The sequence below is a fragment of the Gymnodraco acuticeps genome, unplaced genomic scaffold, assembly GCF_902827175.1.
Source record: "Gymnodraco acuticeps unplaced genomic scaffold, fGymAcu1.1, whole genome shotgun sequence".
Lineage (NCBI taxonomy): Eukaryota > Metazoa > Chordata > Actinopteri > Perciformes > Bathydraconidae > Gymnodraco > Gymnodraco acuticeps.
In genome coordinates, this window is record NW_022992312.1 from 429,677 (window position 1) to 448,749 (window position 19,073).

The following is a 19,073-nucleotide window of genomic DNA, read 5'->3' on the forward strand; positions in this document are numbered from 1 at the left end:
CTTTTGTTTTAAAAAGGGCTGCACAATTAGCTGAAATGTATGAACTAGTGCAATATTATTATCATTTGTAAGCTGCAGAGATATCCCCGCCAATCATAACACTTAACAACACTGACATTTATTTGGTACACATCGTCAAAATTGCACCATTTTAATATATTCCTCCAATGATAATGATACATAAATAATCAATCCATCCCATATCGTAACTGAAAATTGGTCAAAATAATTGCAAATAGTTATTTTTTCCAAATCATGCACCCCTAATGTTCTGCCTTTTTCATCAGATTTCTTCACATGGTGCTTTGGTTGAACCCTTTTGGAAGACATTCATATGTTTTGTTATTGTTTCAAACATCTGTAATATCTGTTTTTGGCTTGGGTCCCAATTCTCTCCACTTCTTCTGTGCTTGGCTCAGAGAGCTGCAGCCTTTTTGAAGTCTTAGTGAAGTGACTCTTGACATTGGACAGAACACGAGCTCCATTTTCTATTTTGTCAAGTGTTTGTGTGGGTGAGAAGAGGCTGTTACGCTCCAAAAAGTAGATGCACCTTTTCAGGAATCTGTGGATGGATCTGCACAGTTAAGTTACCCCTTTAAAGTTCAGCGGTTTCACTTCACATGGACTGGTTTGAGTGGGTTTAATCTGACCATGATGACGGGAATTTGAGTAATTAAGTATTTGATTGGCCAGAAAGTCACAAATTCCCAAAGCTGCTGGTTGCATCTGAACACGGCTTGGGTTAGATATATTTACAATGATTTAGAAAAGCAGAACAGAAGATCCTTTACTTCTTAGCAGCTCGGAACAGAAACGATTTGGCCTTTTGTTTCACCCCCACTTTCATGGTGTGCTCCACCAAAACCACCACCGTTTATTAAATACTATATTACTCTAAGTTCACTTCCACATTCACATCGAGGGGCAGAAAGAAAAATACAAAAAACAAGGAGTGCTAAGAAGTTTACAATCCTCAGTTCATCTCGGAGACTTTTCACCTTTTGATTTAACCTGGTACTTCAAACACGATCTTAAAAATGCGGACGAATTAAGAACAATTGAATCAAACTCATCCAGATCATTTCTCGAGTGAAGCTGTTAATTATAGAGCTTTTGAACGAACCTGAAACCCCCCGACACCCAGAGTCCAATCCTCCTAAAACCTGTTCGCCTCAGATGTAGTTTCCCTTAAAGATAGAGGACTTTAAGGTCTTGTCTTCCCCTCTGCTGTGTCTCGAGGGTCTTTTTGAACTTATCTCCTTTAATTTAACCTGGTACTTCAAACACAATCTTATTAATCAGAGGAAATCTGTTTTTTTTGGTCAAAACAAATAAAAAAATGCAGGCAAATTAAGAACAATTTCAATCAAATGCATCCATATATATCCTTTATTCAACCAGGTAAAAGCCTCATTGAGATTAAGGTCTCTCTTCTTTAAAGAACGACCTGGCCAAGAGGGCAGCATGAACAAAGTTACAACAAATGAACACAATACATACAGCTGTAAAACACTAATGACTAACCAGTCAATAGGCAAATACAATGCACTGTTATAAAACATTTAAAACAAGCACCATTTTAAAACGACTTGAATTAGGGGATATAAGAGCAATCACATCGACCAATGGTTTCTTGTTCTCTGTCCTTTAAGATGGACTTGATCAAATCTGAGAGTTTCAGCTCCTTCTGTACATTATTCCAAGCAGAAGGGGCAGCATATCTAAAAGCTTGTTTACCTAGTTCTGTTCTCACTTTAGTTTTAAATCTTGGGAGTGCAGGCCATATAGACTTTGTTTCCAGATGAGTTTAGAGGCGTGGGATCCAACATCAAACCCCCGACACCCTGAGTACAATTCTCAACATCTAGTTTCTGTTAAAGATGGAGGACTTTAAGGTCTTGTCCCCCCCCCCCCCCCCCTGCTGTGTCTGAGGTCGGAGTGGGGGGAAGGGGTCACCAGATGTTTCTCTGCTGTGTCTCCTCAGCAGGAATGGGAGGCAGAGAGCCACGACTGGTACTGCTTCGAGTGCCACCTCCCGGGAGACGTGCTCGAGTGTGACAACTGCTTCAGAGTCTACCATCTCAAGTGTCTGCCGGACGAGTTCAAGCCCAAAGACGGAGGCTCGCACTGGCAGTGTGGCGCCTGCAGGGTGGGTACTCATACAGGGGGGAATTAGATAAGATACAATAGATGTTTAATTATATCTGGAGGGCGATTCAGGTGCATTAAGCAGAGAGGGCAAAAGTACACACATCCTGTACTCAAGTAGAAGTAGAGATACTCGTGTTCTGGTAAAAGTAGAAGTACTGACTAAACTTCTTTACTCAAGTGAAAGTAAAGAGGCTTTGAAGTGTACTTCAGTAAAAAGTACCCATAACTAGCAGCTGTTTTAAAAGAGTACCTGACCTCCCTTTATATCAATAGAACAATAATGTAATTGTTAGCTAATGAATGTTTCCATGCTGAACAACGGCAACATGACAACGTTTCCATTGGTCCCTCTTCTTTAGAGAAGACCAGGAAATGATGGATACACGGATCGTGTTCAAATCAATAGGCACGCAATGACTCTAAAGAATAATGATCACGCACCAAACACACATTCAGACTAAAGGAACCAGCTGTTTGGAAAATGAGAGAAGTAGAAAGTACAGGTATTTGTGTTCAACATGTAAGAAGTAGAAAGTACAGGTATTTGGGTTCAACATGTAAGAAGTAGAAAGTACAGGTATTTGGGTTCAACATGTAAGAAGTAGAAAGTACAGGTATTTGTGTTCAACATGTAAGAAGTAGAAAGTACAGGTATTTGGGTTCAACATGTAAGAAGTAGAAAGTACAGGTATTTGTGTTCAACATGTAAGAAGTAGAAAGTACAGGTATTTGTGTTCAACATGTGAGAAGTAGAAAGTACAGGTATTTGAGTTCAACATGTAAGAAGTAGAAAGTACAGGTATTTGAGTTCAACATGTAAGAAGTAGAAAGTACAGGTATTTGTGTTCAACATGTAAGAAGTAGAAAGTACAGGTATTTGTGTTCAACATGTAAGAAGTAGAAAGTACAGGTATTTGGGTTCAACATGTAAGAAGTAGAAAGTACAGGTATTTGTGTTCAACATGTAAGAAGTAGAAAGTACAGGTATTTGTGTTCAACATGTGAGAAGTAGAAAGTACAGGTATTTGAGTTCAACATGTAAGAAGTAGAAAGTACAGGTATTTGAGTTCAACATGTAAGAAGTAGAAAGTACAGGTATTTGTGTTCAACATGTAAGAAGTAGAAAGTACAGGTATTTGTGTTCAACATGTAAGAAGTAGAAAGTACAGGTATTTGGGTTCAACATGTAAGAAGTAGAAAGTACAGGTATTTGTGTTCAACATGTAAGAAGTAGAAAGTACAGGTATTTGTGTTCAACATGTAAGAAGTAGAAAGTACAGGTATTTGGGTTCAACATGTAAGAAGTAGAAAGTACAGGTATTTGTGTTCAACATGTGAGAAGTAGAAAGTACAGGTATTTGAGTTCAACATGTAAGAAGTAGAAAGTACAGGTATTTGAGTTCAACATGTGAGAAGTAGAAAGTACAGGTATTTGAGTTCAACATGTAAGAAGTAGAAAGTACAGGTATTTGAGTTCAACATGTAAGAAGTAGAAAGTACAGGTATTTGAGTTCAACATGTAAGAAGTAGAAAGTACAGGTATTTGTGTTCAACATGTAAGAAGTAGAAAGTACAGGTATTTGGGTTCAACATGTAAGAAGTAGAAAGTATAGGTATTTGGGTTCAACATGTAAGAAGTAGAAAGTACAGGTATTTGGGTTCAACATGTAAGAAGTAGAAAGTACAGGTATTTGGGTTCAACATGTAAGAAGTAGAAAGTACAGGTATTTGGGTTCAACATGTAAGAAGTAGAAAGTACAGGTATTTGGGTTCAACATGTAAGAAGTAGAAAGTACAGGTATTTGGGTTCAACATGTGAGAAGTAGAAAGTACAGGTATTTGGGTTCAACATGTAAGAAGTAGAAAGTACAGGTATTTGAGTTCAACATGTAAGAAGTAGAAAGTACAGGTATTTGGGTTCAACATGTAAGAAGTAGAAAGTACAGGTATTTGGGTTCAACATGTAAGAAGTAGAAAGTACAGGTATTTGGGTTCAACATGTGAGAAGTAGAAAGTACAGGTATTTGGGTTCAACATGTAAGAAGTAGAAAGTACAGGTATTTGAGTTCAACATGTGAGAAGTAGAAAGTACAGGTATTTGAGTTCAACATGTAAGAAGTAGAAAGTACAGGTATTTGAGTTCAACATGTGAGAAGTAGAAAGTACAGGTATTTGTGTTCAACATGTAAGAAGTAGAAAGTACAGGTATTTGTGTTCAACATGTAAGAAGTAGAAAGTACAGGTATTTGGGTTCAACATGTGAGAAGTAGAAAGTACAGGTATTTGTGTTCAACATGTAAGAAGTAGAAAGTACAGGTATTGTGTTCAACATGTAAGAAGTAGAAAGTACAGGTATTTGTGTTCAACATGTAAGAAGTAGAAAGTACAGGTATTTGGGTTCAACATGTGAGAAGTAGAAAGTACAGGTATTTGTGTTCAACATGTAAGAAGTAGAAAGTACAGGTATTTGTGTTCAACATGTAAGAAGTAGAAAGTACAGGTATTTGAGTTCAACATGTAAGAAGTAGAAAGTACAGGTATTTGGGTTCAACATGTAAGAAGTAGAAAGTACAGGTATTTGGGTTTCAACATGTAAGAAGTAGAAAGTACAGGTATTTGGGTTCAACATGTGAGAAGTAGAAAGTACAGGTATTTGTGTTCAACATGTAAGAAGTAGAAAGTACAGGTATTTGTGTTCAACATGTAAGAAGTAGAAAGTACAGGTATTTGGGTTCAACATGTAAGAAGTAGAAAGTACAGGTATTTGTGTTCAACATGTAAGAAGTAGAAAGTACAGGTATTTGGGTTCAACATGTAAGAAGTAGAAAGTACAGGTATTTGGGTTCAACATGTAAGAAGTAGAAAGTACAGGTATTTGGGTTCAACATGTGAGAAGTAGAAAGTACAGGTATTTGTGTTCAACATGTAAGAAGTAGAAAGTACAGGTATTTGTGTTCAACATGTAAGAAGTAGAAAGTACAGGTATTTGGGTTCAACATGTAAGAAGTAGAAAGTACAGGTATTTGGGTTCAACATGTAAGAAGTAGAAAGTACAGGTATTTGGGTTCAACATGTGAGAAGTAGAAAGTACAGGTATTTGTGTTCAACATGTAAGAAGTAGAAAGTACAGGTATTTGGGTTCAACATGTGAGAAGTAGAAAGTACAGGTATTTGGGTTCAACATGTGAGAAGTAGAAAGTACAGGTATTTGAGTTCAACATGTGAGAAGTAGAAAGTACAGGTATTTGGGTTCAACATGTGAGAAGTAGAAAGTTCAGGTATTTGTGTTCAACATGTAAGAAGTAGAAAGTACAGGTATTTGAGTTCAACATGTGAGAAGTAGAAAGTACAGGTATTTGAGTTCAACATGTAAGAAGTAGAAAGTACAGGTATTTGAGTTCAACATGTGAGAAGTAGAAAGTACAGGTATTTGGGTTCAACATGTAAGAAGTAGAAAGTTCAGGTATTTGGGTTCAACATGTAAGAAGTAGAAAGTTCAGGTATTTGGGTTCAACATGTAAGAAGTAGAAAGTACAGGTATTTGGTTCAAACATGTGAGAAGTAGAAAGTACAGGTATTTGAGTTCAACATGTGAGAAGTAGAAAGTACAGGTATTTGAGTTCAACATGTAAGAAGTAGAAAGTAAAGGTATTTGAGTTCAATCGTAAGAAGTAGAAAGTACAGGTATTTGTGTTCAACATGTAAGAAGTAGAAAGTACAGGTATTTGAGTTCAACATGTAAGAAGTAGAAAGTACAGGTATTTGAGTTCAACATGTAAGAAGTAGAAAGTTCAGGTATTTGGGTTCACACATGTATAGAAAGTAGATTGGCATGTAAGAAGTAGAAAGTACAGGTATTTGGGTTCAACATGTAAGAAGTAGAAAGTACAGGTATTTGGGTTCAACATGTAAGAAGTAGAAAGTACAGGTATTTGAGTTCAACATGTAAGAAGTAGAAAGTACAGGTATTTGTGTTCAACATGTAAGAAGTAGAAAGTACAGGTATTTGGGTTCAACATGTAAGAAGTAGAAAGTACAGGTATTTGAGTTCAACATGTAAGAAGTAGAAAGTACAGGTATTTGAGTTCAACATGTAAGAAGTAGAAAGTACAGGTATTTGGGTTCAACATGTAAGAAGTAGAAAGTACAGGTATTTGAGTTCAACATGTAAGAAGTAGAAAAGTACAGGTATTTGGGTTCAACAATGTAAGAAGTAGAAAGTCCAGGTATTTGAGTTCAACATGTAAGAAGTAGAAAGTACAGGTATTTGAGTTCAACATGTAAGAAGTAGAAAGTACAGGTATTGGGTTCAACATGTAAGAAGTAGAAAGTACAGGTATTTGGGTTCAACATGTGAGAAGTAGAAAGCCGGTAAGTATGGTATTTCACAACAGGAGAGCTATACGTGTTCACAGTCAAACGATGATTGGTACAAGACGTTTTGAGTGACAAATTAGGTTTATTTCAAGAAAGGAAATACTTGATTACGTCAGAGGAATGAAATGAATGAGTGTCAGATGTTTAGGCATCATTTAAACTAACAAGTGATATTCCTAGCTTTCCGCATTTTGTTCTTAGTCATACCAAGTTGTTTTGGATATAATTGTGCTTCTACAAGTCAGAAGCTTTGTTATCTTTCTCTGCTGCCACGGCAATAATGCTTTGTCTTTTTACCATTAGACACTGGATAATTCTTCACATATAAGCATTACAAAGTCTGCTTTTCTGCTTCCAAATCTTGCAGAAGTGTTCTACATTTCTCTCCGGTTCTCTCACACCCATGCAGAGATTTTGTACTTAAAATTACTTAAATTACTTGCATTTGCTTCAAACACAGGCTATGTGTAATAGTGGTGTCAATATATCTGGTTTAAACTAATCACTAAGTGTAATGCTATCAGATATTCCTAATACAGAAAGCTATCATTCAGTATTTCAAATCTGCTTTTCATGTAACTGTATTTGTCTATTTCCTTCCTTGTTCCTCTTAACTTCCTGTCTCTTTTTGCACATTACATACAGTTGCAAGAAAAAGTATGTGAACCCTTTGGAATGACCTGGATTTCTGCATAAGTTGGTCATAAAATGTGTTCTGATCTTCATCTGAGTCACAACAATAGATAAACACAGTCTGCTTAAACTAATACCACACAAACAATGATATATTTTCATGTTTTTATTGAACACACCATGTAAACATTCACAGTGGAACAAGTATGTGAACCCCTAGGCTAAAGACTTCTTCAAGAGCTAATTGGAGTCAGGAGTCCAATCAATGAGACAAGATTGGAGGTGTTGGTTAAAGCTGCCCTATAAAAAATACACACCAGTTTTGAATGAGCTATTCTTAAGAAGCATTGCCAGATGTGAACCATGCCTCGCACAGAAGAGCTCTCAGAAGACCTACCATTCAGAATTGTTGACTTGCATAAAGCTGGTTACAAAACTATCTCTCAAAGCCTTGATGTTCATCAGTCCAGACACATTGTCTATACATGGAGAAAGTGCAGCACTGTTGCTACTCTCCCTAGGAGTGGCCGTCCTGTAAAGATGACTCAAGAGCACAGCGCAGGATGCTCAATGAGGTGAAGAAGAATCCTAGAGTGTCAGCTAGAGACTTAAAGAAATCTCTGGCACATGCTAACATCTCTGTTGACGAATCTACGATACGTAAAACACTGAATGGAGTTCATGGGAGGACACCACGGAGGAAGCCACGGAGGACACCACGGAGGAAGCCACGGAGGACACCACGGAGGAAGCCACTGCTGTCCAGAAAAAACATTGCTGCACGTTTGAAGTTTGCAAAAGAGCACCTGGATGTTCTGTGGACAGATGAAACCAAAGTTGAGTTGTTTGGAAGGAACACACAACGCTATGTGTGGAGAATCCAAAGGGTTCACATACTTGTTCTTGCAACTGTATGTCCGTTATATATATGCTACCTCACCAGGATGCATCAAATGAGAAATGCTTTTTGTAGTTCACGGAGATTATTGCTTTTCCAACATCTGACTGCGGCTGTCTGAAAAGAAAACTCGTTAGACTGCATGTCGCTCTCTGAATTGGTGCATCCCTATTTTTAAGTTTCCGTGTTTTCGTTGTGTTGAATCTCACCTTTCCTCTTGTCGTCCTGCAGGGCAGTAAAAAGAAGAACCTGAACAAACAGGAGATGAGTAAATACCTGCGCTTCATCGTGCAGCGCATGAAGGAGAGGGTGAGAACAACACATTCATTGCTGCTGTTCTACTTCAACAAATCCAGCAGATCTACGGCTCTGATTCAAACGTTATTTAAGAAGATTGAGGGATCTTTTCTGCCAGGTTTATTTTGCTGTGTTTGATTTGACTCAAAGTACCTTCTTGGACATAAGGACCAAGAAAAAGCTGATTTGAATGCTTCATCAAAATAAAATGTCCCCGTTGCATAAAAGCCAGAGATTCCCTGCAGTGATAACACCTTGCTTTATTAAGTACCTGCTTTTAATAAAAGTCACCAGCCGTTTGTTTACTTAGTGTAATAACAGCTGTTAGAAGCTGAACTAAAAGAGGCTAAAACAAACATTTAGAATTTAAAAAAAAAAAAAAAAAAATGTAGTTTTTCTTTAAAAACAATTTTTTTGTACATTTATTTATTTCCTAATTTTTTTCGTCACTTCGTTAAATAATAAATACTTTTTGTTCAATTTGATTCTGTTTCTACAAGCCGTAATCCTCACTCACTTCTATCATGTTAGTTCAACCTTTTTATTAATTTAAATATTGAAGATTTTTTTGGGCTATTTCATTCCATTTCAATTTGATTTTGAAAGCAGAAAACATCACTTTCTTCTGGTTAATTTGACTTAAAGGGGACCCATCATGCAAAATGCACTTTGTGATGTCTTGTATACATAACTATGTGTCCCGGTGCGTCGGGGAACTCACGCAGCGTCAGAAAATAAAACCCTCTCTCTTTTCCTCCGTACCCAAATCTCTAAAAATGGGGAACAACGGAGCTGATCCAGATTTGCGTCCGATATGACGTAATATCTGAAATGTGGAGCCACGGCCCAATCAGAAACGTTGCTATCAGAAACAATGCCCGACCGTTTTGGACGTAATATGGTCGGTGTTTACATTAGCATCGCTAACACTCAGAGCTAACCTGTACTGGAGAGCATGTGTGTGAAGAAGCAGGAAGTAAAAAGGAACTCACCTTGTGGTATAACCGGCAAGAGAGAAAGCCTTTGAGCTCCAGACTGTTTCAGATCCTTGATAATCCATGATATGGCGTTTCATCACGGCAGCATTTAGTTTAGACAGTAGCTGCCGGGTCCCGCATGAGCTCAGACCCCTCCTTTTTATTTTTTAAAGCTTTATACCCCGAATCAGCACTTTTGAAACAGGAAGTGAAATAGAGGGATATGAGGCATGGCTAGAATGATCTGTTTGGTATTTTGAGCAAAACACTTCAAAGACATGTTTTTATATATTTGTATATATCTGAGACCTGTGCTATTGCCTACAATGATAGCATGATAGGTCCCCTTTAAAGTTCCTATTCTTTACTCTTTTTTGGGTTCTGTTTTTGCTGTGTTCTCTAAAATAAGTTACTAGTACCCACAAAAAGCCCTTACTCCACCCTTAATTAAAATAAATATTCCCCTTCACCCCACCCTTCTCCCTCCTCTCAATTAAAGTTGTGTTAAATCTCCCTTCATCACAACGCTGCCTATAAAAAAGCTATAAAATCTCTCATCAGTTATCCTCCATGTGTCCCTGCTTCATTACTCTTCCTCTTCCTCTCTATAACGTTGGTATTAAATCATTACTCCTCCTCTTCCTCCTCTTCGTCTGCAGGCAGTCGACCTAGCCAAGAAAGGCAAAGACACGAAACACCCCATGTACAAACGTTTGATCCACACCGCGCTGGAGGTCTCCAACATCCACGAGGTAACAAATCAAAAACAACTGAGGGTTTTTTTTCTGCCAGAATCTGGAGCTCTGCCCATGCTTGTGTGTGTAAGTGTGTTTTTGTGTAAGTGTGTGTATGTGTGTTAATAATTACACACCCTCTCCTGGACCTCTCGCTTGCTGGTCACCAAACGCACACGCACGCACTCACGCACTCACGCACGCACTCACACACACACACGCTCACACACACATGCTCACACACACACGCTCACACACTCACACACACGTGCTCACACACACACACACACACTCACACACAGACATGCTCACACACACACATGCTCACACACACACTCACACACGCACTCACACACACACTCACACACGCTCACACACACGCTCGCACACACACTCACACACACACACACACACACACACACACACACACACAGTGAATAAACTACTTTGTACTCGTTCTCTCTGACTGTGGAACTTTCTCTCTCTTTCCATTTTTAATTTTTTTTATTATTCAAATAAACTTTATTGACAAAACACACAATACAAGGTGGTACACCATCGAAATATTGAACAACCAATGTTATAAATTACAGCCACTTATTTTGTTGTTGTTGTGAAAAGGCCAAATATTTGCACCTAGTTGTGACTTCTGTAGTCAAGGGACGATAAAAGACTACAATTCCCACAGTGCCAGCCTATCAACAGACACAGCCATGTATGGAAGAGGCTTAAGATATATTCCATAAAGAAAGAAAGATAATCTAAGTTTGTTTATCTTTTGATTTGTGTGTGAAAAGAATAGCGAGAAAACTAATACATTGAAAGATAACGTGTTAGAAATGTCTGTTTTTAAAGTTGTCGAAGTGGCTTGAATGAAATGAAGGAAGGAAGCTGTGAAAATTGTGTCTCTTTCTGTTTCTCAGAATCTGTCTGAAGGAAAGTATAAAAGCTTCGATGAGTTCAAAGCCGACGCTCAGCTGATCGTCCACAACACGGCCATCCTGTACGGAGGTGGGTCCATCATTCATTACGTTCAGTTACACATTTAGTTTTTCTATTATTTTTTGTATTCACCAGAAAAGCCACATTTGAACTTTTATTTCATGGGACACATTTACTATTCAGCGTTAGGCCTTCTCCACTAACATAGATCTGATGTTGAAATCGAGACGAACCACAAAGCATTCAGAAATATAGCAAATACTGCAGAATTGTCCATATCTTTTTATGTAAAACAATTTAAATGTATAATACTCCACTTTGACTTTCTCACTAAGTGCTCTTATGTTTGTGTTTCAGTTAACAGCGACCAGGCGGAAATCGCTCGGCTGCTTTTCAGCGACACATGCCACGAGGGTAACGCCGTTTACTTTTCCTTACATTTAACAGCAGCGAGATTTAGTTTAAGAACTTATTAGCACCGTGTCTCCTTGCTAATTAGTTCCTGCATTTAAACTCTCTCTCTCCCCGTCTCTCCTCCTCCAGCTCAACGAGTTGTTGTTGTGTAAAACCTGTTTCTACCTCTCCAACGCAAGGCCAGACAACTGGTTCTGTTACCCCTGTGTGAGTACAACAACAACAACAACAACAACAAACATACACAACTACAGCTTCTCTGGACCAAATGGCTCTTAAAACACACCCACAGTTTGATTGTGTTCTATTACTGCAGTATGATCACTGGTAGCAGTCGTAGAGATGCAGTTATATTATTGGGTTTTCACTGTTTCAACAAACTCAGAAACCGACTTTTTGACAAAAACGTTTGGACAATTTTGAACCAGAAAGGATTAAACAAACTAATCGACAAAATACTGAAAAATGCTTTAATAATCCAAAACATTCAACATCACTCCACTGACTGCGTTACCCTTGTAAACATAAGTCATGTAAAGGGCCCATGTCGTGCGTCTCCGGTTAGCAGCACCCGTCCCTTGTTTTCATGCATGTAGACGGTCTGCAGTCACAAACCTAAAGTGACACAATAGGAGGTGTGTGTGTGTCGTGTGTTGTGTGTGGTGTGTGTGTGTGTGTGTGTGTGTGTGTGTGTGGTGTGGTGTGTGTGTGTGTGTGTGTGTGTGTGTGTGCGTGTGTGTGTGTGTGTGATGTGTGTGTGTGTGTGTGGTGTGTGTGTGTGTGTGTGTGTGTGTGTGTGTGTGTGTGTGTGTGTGTTGTGTGTGGTGTGTGTGTGTGTGTGTGTGTGTGTGTGTGTGTGTGTGTGTGTGTGTTGTGTGTGTGGTGTGTGTGTGTGTGTGTGTTGTGTGTGTGTGTGTGTGTGTGTGTGTGTGTGTGTGTGTGTGGTGTGTGTGGTGTGGTTGTGTGTGTGCCCCACGCCGCCACCCGGCCCGACACCAGTATCCAGCTCCACACTGTCCGCTCCTCGCAGCAGTGAGCCCACAACGTCCCGCCAACACGGCACGGCAGCATTCTCATCTGTTTTGTCATTACTGGTGTCATTTTCTGGTTGCTAACAAACGCCATGGTAACACATAAACACTGATGTTCAGCTGTGACGGTGGTGGACTCATCAGAACAGAGTGGGCTCTAGGGAGGGGGAGGGGGGGGGCAGGAGCTCCAACAAGCCGTTTTAGGACAGAGAGTGAATACACAGACTATACAGAGATGCTGAGTTTGGAACATTGAACATTGTAAATCTATTCTAGTCGACCTCAACGATGGAATTCTGATCAGTAGAAATGGCCATGACCTGGGACCTTTTCATGGTTTTAGCAAAAAAACAGGGATTTGACAAAAGATTTTGGATTTTTAAAACAATTGGGGGATAGAACAGAGAACTGAGTGATTTAAAAAAAAAATCAAAATATCTTGCATACTCATGAATATGAAAAACTGGCCCATGTTAAATGTCATTTTGGCATAAAATCCAACCCACCACTTTGTTTACCGTGAGTTTTTTCTTGTTAGACCAACAATGCTGGGTTTTTAACCGTTGCTGTTTTCTGTTTCTTTGTGTGTTTCCTCTGCAGAGTCCTAACAATGACCTGGTTTGGGCCAAAATGAAGGGTTTCGGATACTGGCCGGCCAAAGTCCTCCAGAGAGAAGAAGAGAACCAGGTGGACGTTCGCTTCTTCGGACACCAGCACCAGAGGTTAGCACACCAGGAACACCTTTCTGTTCATTTGAGAGCATATCGCCACCATTTGTATCTGGATACATTGTCCTTAGAACATATTTACCGGGACAAGCTGCTTAACCCCGAGATTATCTCCGCAACAGTGAGAGTTTTAGTTTCTCTTTCAACTGCATGTTATCCCTCAGCTCCACACCTCCATCTCACGTGTTTGAACCATTTTTCAGGCCATTTGTAATCCATTCTAGAGAAACAATGTGTTGTAGAGATTTCAAGAAGCGTGCAAACAAACAATGGATGTCTTTTATGAAACGTTATCCATGATGGAAGTATATTAGCTGGATGAGATTATAGATCGAATTATTATGCATCCCACCTTGCGTTGCACACAATGCAAGGTACTGGTAGTACACCATCAAAATACTGCGTATAAGTACCTATGATTTATTTGGCTATAGCACGTTCCATTTTTAACTTCTTATGCTCATATAAATAATTTTGTTTTATATTTAATTGGACATTTACTTCCTATTGTCATAAACATCTAAACATGTTAATCTTTAGCTTTTGATTGCACTTCTTTTGTTTAAATAATTATTTGTATTGTGTTTTTTTTATTTATCACAAAACCTAGTTCTCCCCAGTATTCTATGAATCCTTCCCCAAATGCTATGAATGACTTCCTTATCAACTGTTCTTGGATCACTTAAAGCCACAACTGTTGATACTATGAATAAATCTCCTTAAGCTGCTTAATCTCAGATCAGATGCAATTCCTCCCGAAACACTTCTGAAGGTTCGAAACAAACAAACTAGTTTCAGTGCTTGTTGATAAATCCCGTCCACTTTATTTGATCTCCTCCTCCTCAGAGCGTGGATCCCGTCGGACAACATTACAATTAAATCAAGTATTCTGATTATTGTTAAATCTTCCTTAAAAAACAATTAACACATTTCTTTTGATGCTATTTAACTTCAAGCTGCTTAAACCAGTTGTAAAAACATCCCCGATACGATATACTTTCTTGTCCCCGTAAGGACATGTGTTCTGGACTCCGTCCTGCATACATGTACATATACAAACATAGTGGACATTAAGAGACATACACATATCATCAGTCATACACCGTTTGAACAAACACAATACACAGACGCACATACAGACAATGGCGACCTATTGCACGACCCTCAGGGCCAACATTTAAAAAGTACATTTCATTACATTTGACTACATTTCATTTCATGTGAATGTTAAGAAGCTTAATGGACAGGTAGGAATGAGTGCTAATAGCGGTTCAGCCTGACAAAACAAACCCAAACACTTTTCAAATAAACTGACATTATTCAAACATTTGCTGGAAGGTTTTGTAAATCTTTAAAACGTTATTTCCCCGTCGTCCTCAGAGCGTGGATCCCGTCGGACAACATCCAGGACATCAAGGTGAAAGTCCAGCAGCTGCAGGTGAAGCGCAGCAGCGGCTGGAAGAAGGCCTGCGAAGAGCTGGAGGTTTACCAGGTTGGCCTTTTATTCTTTTAACCTCTTTTAAATTACCTTATTTCATTTTGATTTGTTCCGTTCATGGTATGCACAACTTAATGTATAACAATTATTTACAAAACATGCCTCTATAAACACACCGTTGATCAAAACGGAGCAGGGATAATCATCTCAATAGAGCGGTGCAGTGACGAGTCCTAAAACCAGGAAGTGAGTCAGCATTTCTCCACTTCCTGTTCCCTCGTCTCAGAGCCAATGGGATCTCTCCATAGGGTTTTGGAATAGCTGAAATAAGGTCTGTGGTTGAGACGCATTGAAGAGACGGGTCACGTTTTGTTCTACGACATTAAACCATCAGCAGTGACCCCACTGGTGATTTCTGAAGAGTCAACGTGTCTGAGAAACGATGGTTGTTACCAAGTGGCTGAATAGGACTACAGAAGTGGAGGTCGTTGTACGTCATTACGCCGAACACGTGAACACTCCTCTAAGTTAGTTTCTGTTCTGCTTGAAAGCAAGTCCCTGCCTCCTGCAGAGTGTTCAAACAACGCTTCAACTCGTTCCCTCTAGAATCTGTGTGTTTGAATATGGATCTGAAGTTGGCGTGACGTTGAAGTCGTGCTGCTGGACTCGCTGTAGTTCCTTTATAGCATCACGTTAGCATTTAGCTTCGATTAGATTTATGATTCAAACATTATGAAAGTAGGGAAGACATGAGGAGATGATCCGGCTGAACAAAACGTGCATTCATCAAACAGGTTTCCACAGACCTTATTTCCAGCTCTTTCCTAATCCTCTGGAGAAATCCCGTTGCTTTTTTGTGGAGGGAACCAGCAGCTTACTTCAGGGTAAATACCATGCTCCGCTCTATTACCTGCTGCTTTCTCAAAGAAAATAAATATATAGAAATAGTCTGTCCTTCATATTTTCTTATTCACAGGAAAATAAGAGGAACACAAAAACTTCCAAAAAGATACTTAGTTCCCAGTTAACGGAAAGAAACAAAACAACAACAACAACAACAACAACAACGCATCACATGAACAAGGAAAATGATATTATTCAATATTCTCCTTAGATAACTTTCTATTTGATTGTATTTTCTCCTCATAGCAACTTTTTTAGATGACGTTGTTTTTAAAGTGTGCTATATAAATGAAATGTATTATTATTATTACCACCAGCGCTTCGTGAGAGAGGGACGCTTCTGGAAAACAAAGATGGAGGAAACCAACATGGAAACAGAACAACAGCAGCAACAGCAACAACTACTACAACAACAACAACAACAACAACAACAACAACAACAGCAGCAGAACCAGAAGCAGGAAAGTGGAGGAAAGACGGATCGTTTGGAGCGAACTGATGAAGCCGAGTCCAGCATTTCGTCCACCAGCAACGAACAGGTGCGACATGTACGTATATTTATATGTATATATCATTACATTATACAGTTCTTATTCAAGTCATTCATTTATGTTTTTTTATTTGCATGTTAAGATATGCTCACCTTTTGCTGTATTCTGATCAAAAGTTGTGTTCAATAGCGTCAATAGCGTCAATAGCGTCAATAGCGTCAATAGCGTCAATAGCGTCAATAGCGTCAATAGCGTCAATAGCGTCAATAGCGTCAATAGCGTCAATAGCGTCAATAGCGTTAATCAATGTGTGAAAAAAATTTGATAATCCATGACTCCATTTTTATGTCAAAACTGAGTTTTCATATTAGCTGCTAATAATAGCTTCCAGAGTGTATGACAGTCTTCTGGCTACGCGTCACTCTCAATCACTTATTTGGTAAACGTGTGTGTGTGTCTGTGGAACTTCCCCTCGATTCTATTGGCTCTAGCGGTTCAACAGAGGTGTCAATCATCAAAATCGACCAAGGGGGGCCAGAGATAGGTCAATCCCACCAAATGACCCCAGAAGTGTTTTTTCTTCTTCTAAATCTCTAAAAAGGTCAAATTTCACTTGTTTTGCATCAATCTTGATACAGGGTACTTATTATATGTTATAGTTGGGATTCCTACAGCTTTTAGTCTCCGATCCCATCGTTCAAGGTAGTTTTCACTATAAGTAAAGTGTTTATTTGGACGGACACTATAATTTACATTTTTTACTATGTTCAATCTGAATTTACTTTAAAATAAAACATCTATATTGATTCTGACTTTTCTACATCCAACTCACAGGTTTATCATTGCTTTGAGTAAAAGATATTAATGTTCCCCTTTTAGAAGATATGGTCATTTGTTCTGGGCATGTCCTTTTCGAGCCTGAGGCCTGGAAAACAGGCACTGGTTAAGAAATGATTCACAAAGCATACATAACAAAATAAACACATCTGATACATAAGTTAACTTCATAACAGTTGACAAAATCCGCCACATTTATATTTTTATATAATGCCGTACAACCCACAAATATTGAACCGTCACGTATGAACCGAAACTCGCCCGTTTTCTGAGCAGATTTCACCATCTTGGTTCAGGAGGGAAAGAGAGACAACCTTTTTTACTGACACTTTCTAAGTCTCTTAACACACAGGGGAGACGCATATATACTATGTTTATGTAATCAATACATTAAAAAGTGAATTTTTGGGGATAATAGGTGACTTTTTTAATTAAGAGCTTATTAGTACCGTGTGTCCTTTTGATTTTTTGTTTGGTGTCTCTTGCAGATATGTTCAAAAAGTTCTCCAAAGTTCTTGTATTCAACTCAATATCTTTATTAGCATGACCATAGTTACATACAGTATCCAGGGTTCTTACGGTCATTAAAAACCTGGAAAAGTCATGGAAATTCAAAATGCTAATTCCAGGCCTTGGAAAACAATATTTTCCCAAAGTTTTGGAAAAGTCATGGAAAAGTAACTAAAGTTGCATCAAATATAATTTATATTTTATTAATCGCCAAAATAGTAATACTATAATGATAATAAATACTGTATCGTAATAAAACGTAAAATGGCATTTAACTGACGAGGTGTTTTGCTGGTGAGAGATTGAGTTGCTCTTTAGCGCGTAGAAGCTAGCAAGCCTATTGGATTTGTTTTAGAGGCACAACATTTTCATATGCAGACCTTATTTTCCTGTTCCATGTTAAAATAAACCATTTTCAGTGGAACCGCTGAGAAAGGTAATTTTTTTTTGGTCGTGGAAAATTAGGTAAAGGTCCTGGAGAAGTCATTGAAAAAGTGGTGAACCCTGAGTATTGCTAAAGCTCTGTATAGTTGCAACATCTATACATTTATATTTTTACATCCTTACATTCAGTTGTATTCAACTGTACAGTTTATTCATTTCTAAACAATGATTTGCATTTTAAGAATTATTCACACAGCATGACAAAATAAACACATCTAGATACATACGTTAACTACATAACAGTTGACAAATCCGAAATAAATAATAATAAAAGTAATAATACAAATAAAAGAATGGATACAGTATTAATACTCAGGTATTTTCATTGGTCACAAAAATAACAATTATTTTCGTTATGGCCCAAAATATGAGCATGGTTTCTGCTCACCGCATCCTGTCCAGCATTTGTGTTTACTTTGAATTTGGGGTTTCTTAAAGTAACTAATAACATCTTCCATGTGTATTCATTCCAGTAGTTTGCGTTAGAATTAATGTTTTCTTCTTCTCTCATACATCGTTTACATACGATGCATTGTACTGAACATCTCCAAATCTTTTTCAGTCAACTTGACCCGGTGCCAAATCCGTCAAAAATAAAACATGAATCTGCTCCAGATTTGACTAAAACAGAAACATGAAACCAACTAAAAGTGTTTTGTGAACTTTTAACTTGCTTCAAAAATAAGACAAAGTAATTTATTTATTTCAAATCTTTTTTCTAAGTATTATTTTAATTGTGTATTCTATTTTTTTTATGTTTACCTTGTGTGAATCTGTTTTTAACTCTGACCCGGTTGCTGCTGTAAATGCTGAATGTCCCTAAGGGGATAAATAAAGTTCCATCTTATCTTAATGGAGCAGTGAAACACATCAGAAATACTGTGGAGAGAAACAGTAAACAGCGCCCCTGGTGGTTGGAAAGCACATTGCTAGTGCAACATGGTAAGAGTTATTTAGTATTTAAGTGTCTTTTTAAGTTGTTTTTTATATTATCTACTTTATCACATGCTGGTGGTATTTATTTGACAAAGGTAATTAATTATTCCATTTGGTGAAAACATTTATGTTATTTATGTTATTTTCGTCCTTTTTTTTTCCAGCTCAAAGGCAGCCTGGAGCCCAAGGCCAAGAAAAGCCGTCGAACTCAAATAGTGGAGCCCAAAGAAGAAGCCAGCGTGAGACCACACACAACACCCACACACACACACACACACACACACACACACACACACACACACACACACACACACACACACACACCACACACG

General features: G+C 38.3%; 1 protein-coding gene across 1 annotated transcript in view; it reads left to right on the forward strand.

Moving 5' to 3' along the window:
* LOC117541150 overlaps nucleotides 1–19,073 on the forward strand; it is a 59,951-nt gene that overhangs the window by 21,602 nt on the left and 19,276 nt on the right. The window contains exons 5-14 of the mRNA XM_034208275.1: nucleotides 1,985–2,149; nucleotides 8,291–8,368; nucleotides 9,993–10,085; nucleotides 10,991–11,078; nucleotides 11,367–11,431; nucleotides 11,553–11,630; nucleotides 13,055–13,176; nucleotides 14,563–14,674; nucleotides 15,841–16,071; nucleotides 18,906–18,980. Coding sequence (XP_034064166.1) covers nucleotides 1,985–2,149; nucleotides 8,291–8,368; nucleotides 9,993–10,085; nucleotides 10,991–11,078; nucleotides 11,367–11,431; nucleotides 11,553–11,630; nucleotides 13,055–13,176; nucleotides 14,563–14,674; nucleotides 15,841–16,071; nucleotides 18,906–18,980 — 1,107 coding nt within the window. The remainder of the gene's footprint in view (nucleotides 1–1,984; nucleotides 2,150–8,290; nucleotides 8,369–9,992; nucleotides 10,086–10,990; nucleotides 11,079–11,366; nucleotides 11,432–11,552; nucleotides 11,631–13,054; nucleotides 13,177–14,562; nucleotides 14,675–15,840; nucleotides 16,072–18,905; nucleotides 18,981–19,073) is intronic.